Genomic DNA, 5578 nt, shown 5'->3' on the forward strand with positions numbered 1-5578 from the left:
ATTAAGATATTATTTTATATATACATTTCACCCCCATATGCTTGGTACATTTCCATGGTACTGACCCAAACACACACCCGTGTGAGCTACATTTTCTCAAAATGTAGGTATAAGGTATAGCGTGCACCTTCTAATCCAGTCAGTTAACGGCATCCAGTCAGCAGGTGATGAGTCCTTTTGATTCAGGGGCCTGAGTCAGTTATGCAGAATTAAAAATATTGTATTTTTCTTTATTCAGTCGTATTGAGTTGGTTTAGTCGAGAGTCATGACCCGGCTACCTACAGTCAGTATTAGTAGGGACTTCAGAGACAGTCAGTAGAAGTTGATGCATTTCATTTCAGTTATGGTTGTAAAGGTAGAATTGAAATGCTGTAACTTTAGTATTGTATTGGTCATATTCAAAAAGAGTTATTTTCCACAGATTTGCATATATATTTGTAATTCTCATTCAGTTGGTTGTGAGATATGCCAGTAGAAGGGTTAGCTTGGGGTCACTTATGACCCTAAGCACCCTGTGCCTTTCCTGTCGATGTGGGCCAGAGTTCAAACTGAGTGTAGGCAAATCCTGGTAAGGCGGGGCAAACCTCAGTCCTGAGTGTAGGCAAATCCCATTTGGTGGGGCAAACCTCAGCGAGGACGCTGAGTCCGTAAGGGGGGTGTATGTGACACCCCAACTTAGGAAGGAGTCCCACATCGACAAAACACAGGAGGGATGCTGGTTATATAAGTGAGAAAGCCTTACCCCCTAGTAACGCGTTTTAAAGCCATGGGGGCCTGGGCCCAGAGTGGACAATATCACTAGTGGGTTGGGGAGTGGTAGGGGTATCTCAAGCCTGTGTGGTTCAGGATGCCCGTCGTGGCCAGGGCCTCGGGCTGGGTCATGACAGATGATATGGTAGCACAGGAATTTGCATAATTTATAACTGAAATTGGGTTTCTTTAAAAATAATTTGCAGCGATGATGACTGAAAAGGTGAATGTAATTGGGGCATAGGGATCTACTTCCAGAGATTATAAGTTTGATGCAGATGAGGAAGCACAATATTTGGACTGTGAAGTGATAGGTTTCAGAGCAAGGGGGCAAGAAAACCAAGGTTTGAACTATTATTGTGATCGATACCGAGACACGAATAGCGAATGAGATGGTGATTGAATGCACATAGACGACTATATAGAGCAGAAAGACAGATATATTCCACTAGGTAGAAGAGGTACAGAGTCTTGAATGGAAGGTCTCATTGAATCAAAGGCAACCTGAAACTCTTCATAATAATACAGTGCAAAACCCTAAGAATGATAGTCATTTACATAACATTACTACTCAGAGTGGTAAAACTATCATGGATCTGCCCCTTCCAACTATGCGTATGTCAAAGAATGATGATGATCGCAAAAATGTTGAAGAAACACCTAAGCTTGAATCAAAGAAATATTAGATGTTGAGAATAATATTTAAAAAAACAAAGGTAAGGATAAGGTTGAGGAGCTTGTTCTGAAGATCATTCCAAGACATCTCCCTCTTTACCCATAATGCTGAAAAAAAGTAGGAAGAAGGTAAATATCAGAAGTTATTGTCTATGCTGAAGGACCTATCTATAAATATAGCAATTATAAAAGAATTGGAGAAAATGTCTGGTTACCTAAAATTCATGAATGATCTGGTAAGTATTAAGCGGATAGTGAGCTATGAGCCTGTTGATAATATTCATCACTATAGTGTTGTTGCTTCTAGATTGTTGATAGAAAAGAAAGAAGACCCCGGAGATTTTACCATTCCTTGCACCATTGAGTATTTCAACATCTCTCGGGATTTATGTATTCTAGGAGAAAGCATTAATCTTATGACACTGGTGGTGTTTAAGAAGTTGGGGCTGGGGGCACCCAAACTAATGTTGATGAGATTGTTAATGGCTGACTGGATAATGAAAAAGCCAGTTGGTATTCTTTTTGACTTTTTGCTAAATGTGGTGTTGTTCAACATTTTAGCCGATTTCCTGATACTTGATTGTGAGGTGGACTTACAAGTCCCAATCATCTTTGGCAGACCCTTCCTACCGACAATTAGGGCATTGGTTGATATGGAATTGGGGAAGATAAGGTTCATAAATAACGATGAACAGGTAAACTTCAATATATGCCAGTCAATGCAGAAACCATACATTATGACATTTGTGTCTATAATAGAATCAATTGATAACAAAATAAATGCAGTGTCTGTACTAATTGAAAGGAGGTTGGGTGTTGAAGCACTAGCAGTGGTGATTATGAATTTCAACGTTGATGGAATTGAGGAATATGATTAGATGGTAGTTGCACTGAATTCGAGAGGCTCATATACTTATGCTCTAAAGAATCTTGATCTAAATTTGAATAATAGAACCACTCCCCCTACTTATCCATTTATTGAAAAGCCACTAACATTAGAATTGAAGGCCCTTCCATCCCATTTGTGCTATGCTTTTTTTGGGGCAACAATACATTTCGAGTGATTATTGTAGCTGAATTATTTGAGACAGAGATAGAGGAATTATTATTGGTGTTGCGGAGGTTACATAGAGCTATAGGGTGTACCGTTGCAAATTTTTTGTGTACTGTTCTAGAGATTTATACTTACAAAATCCAACTTCAACCAGACTACAGTCCTAGTATAAAGCATCAGTGATGACTAAATCCTCCAATGCAAGAGGGGGAAAAGAAAGAGATTTTTTGGTGGTTAGACACTGGTGTTGTTTACCATAGTGATGATATCAAGTGGATCAGTTCTGTTTAGTGGCACCAATCGCTCCTTCAATCACTCAAATGCCTTCAGACATTCATGTATGATGCAAGCGGTGTGGCCCTAGGTATTGTCCTCGGCTTACAACAATAATAATATACCAAGTGTATTACAATAGTGGTCTCTAGGGAGGGTAGAGTGTTAGCAAACCTTACCACTACCCCAGGTGAAATAGAGAGGCTATTCCCGATAGACCTCAAACTTAAGACCGATAATAGTATAACAAACACAAAGAATAAATTCATAAAGTAGAAAAGTATGAAAAAATAAACTAATACTACAAGCCACAAGATAATATTAAAAAAAATCTATCAAAAATCATACACATCACTCAGTACCATGAAAAAGAAATTTTAGACACAAATAAAGAACTCTCCCCTACTATTATGACGCACTCCAACCCCCTAACCCTCTACCCTAATCCCCATCCTCCACACCTTCTTATCAAGGTTCATGTCCTTCATAAGTTGTAACTGCTCTATATCATGCCTAATCACTTTCCTCCAATACTTCTTTGACCTACCTCTACCTAGCCTAAAACCATCCATAGCCAGTGTTTCACACCTCCATACTGGAGCATCAAAGACCATTCTCATCATATGCCTAAACCAATGTAACCTCATTTCTTGCATCTTGTCAACCATAAAATCCACTCCCACCTTCTCCCGAATAATCTCATTCATTATGCTATCTTTCCTCGTATGGCCACAGATCTATCACAACATCCTCATCTCTGCCACCTTCAACTTTTGGATGTGGGAGTTTTGAACTAGCCAATCCTCCGCTCCATACAACATAGCAGGTCGGAATGCTACTCTGTAGAACTTTCTTTTAAGATTCAGGGGCACCTTCTAATTACATAAAACTCCCAACGCGAGCCTCTATTTCAACCACCCTTCCCCAATACAATGCGTGACATCCTTATCAATCTCACTATTACCCTGAATTGTAGACCCTGGATACTTGAAACTCTCCCTCTTTTAGATGTCCTACGGGTACAGCTTCAAAACTACATAAGCGTCTTATGAACCATCACTAAACTTACACTCTAATTACTCTGTCTTGGTCTTGCTCAAACAAAATTCTTTAGACTCCAGGTTCTCTCTCTATATCTCTATCTTATCATTAACTACACCCTGAGTCCCATCAATCAGTACCACATCATCTAAAACCTTCATAGTATGACTTATCCTAAGACAGTCATGATCCTCCTTATCCTCAACTCTTTCATTCTTTCCCAAACCTTCATAGTATGACTCAACAACTTAATACCTCCATAGTTGTTACAACTCTTGATGTCTCCCTTGTTATTATATAATGGAACCTATGCTACCCTAAGAATTATGTTAAACAACCTTGTCAATCCATCAAAACCTATCCCGCTAGTGCTATTCAAAAAATCCACTAGAATCTCATCTGGCCCCGTCACCCTATCCCAATGCATCTGCCAAATATCCCCTTAACCTCCTCAACCTTAATATGCCTACAATTACCATAATTGCAACACTCCTTTGATTTCTCCAATGCCCCCAACACGAAACCATTGTCCCCCTCACCTTTGAAAAGTTTGTGAAAGTATGATTGCCACCTCTTCCTAATGAGGGATCCTCAACCAAAAATATATAATTCTCTCCCTTAATGCACTTCAATTGTTTAAGTTCATGAGCCCTTCTCTCCCTAGACTTGGAAATCCTAAAAAACTTCTTATCGCTACTTATCTCATCTAAATCTACTTACAAGATCTCAAAAGTTGTTGTCTTAGACATCCTAACCGCTAACTTAGCCTCTCTTTTAGCTACCTTATATTCCTCCTTATTTGTGTTCCTCTTCTCATCATCCTTGATCTCAACTAACGTAGCATAATCCACCTTCTTGGACTCCACCTTGATTTTAACCACTTTGTACCACCACCAGTCCCCTCGATGCTAGCTAGATTAACCTCTCAAAACACCTAACACCTCTCTAGTGGTCTTCATAATGCAACTGGCTATCGTCTCCCTCATAATATCAACATTAATTTTGCTTTCCCAATATCCTTACTCTTCAACTTCTCCCACATCCCAAAAGCACTAGCCAATCTAAAACTACACACTTAATCCTGGGTCGATCTTCCATACTCCTCTTTTTTCTGCCCATATTGATTACCAAGTCCATCACCAACAACCTATGTTAAGTCATACAGAAATCCAAATTAGAAGCTCCCCCTTCATTCCTCTCCGAAAAACCAAAGCTGTCCTGCACATCATCATAACCTCTCAATAAATACCCAATAGGCATATTGAAATGTCCTCCCAGGATAAGCATCCCAGTGCTTGGGACGCCGTTCACCACCTCATCCAAAACCTCATACAAGCCCTTATTTTCCTTCTTATCCAAACCTACTTGCAAATCATTGGCACTAATAACGTTCACCGAAGACCCTTAATGATAATCTTAATAGGCATCAGCCTATCATCGACTCTCTTAACTTCTATCATTCTCTCTCTAAGTTCATCATCTACTAAGATACATACCCTATTTCTATGTCTCATGCTACTCGAGTACCATAACTTACATCCATCAATAACTCTCACCTTAGTGCCTATATATTTTATTTCCTAGACATACGCTAAACTAACCCTTCTCTTTCCTGTAATCATCACCAACTCTATAGACTTACCCTAAAGTGACCCTTCGTTCCAAGACCTAATTCTCAACCCTAACTTATGACATGACCTTAGTCTACCATCTATCACTCTAACTATAACACAAAAGGATATGGTAGAAAAGAACGAAGAAAAGGGCATAAAAACATGACTGGC

The 5578-nt window shown here is 39.4% G+C and overlaps 1 protein-coding gene across 1 annotated transcript; it reads left to right on the plus strand.

Moving 5' to 3' along the window:
* Positions 1–1629: 1629 nt before the first annotated feature.
* Positions 1630–2304, plus strand: LOC107849150. The gene has a single exon (XM_016693795.1). The coding sequence runs from the start codon at positions 1630–1632 to the stop codon at positions 2302–2304; it is 675 nt and encodes a 224-aa protein (XP_016549281.1).
* Positions 2305–5578: the final 3274 nt, after the last annotated feature.

This window comes from Capsicum annuum, chromosome 12, assembly GCF_002878395.1.
Source record: "Capsicum annuum cultivar UCD-10X-F1 chromosome 12, UCD10Xv1.1, whole genome shotgun sequence".
In the NCBI taxonomy this organism is placed as follows: Eukaryota; Viridiplantae; Streptophyta; class Magnoliopsida; order Solanales; family Solanaceae; genus Capsicum; species Capsicum annuum.

Coding starts and splice junctions, on each gene's coding strand:
- LOC107849150 (XM_016693795.1), top strand. CDS start 1,630: ATGTCTGGTTACCTAAAATTCATGAATGATCTGGTAAGTATTAAGCGG.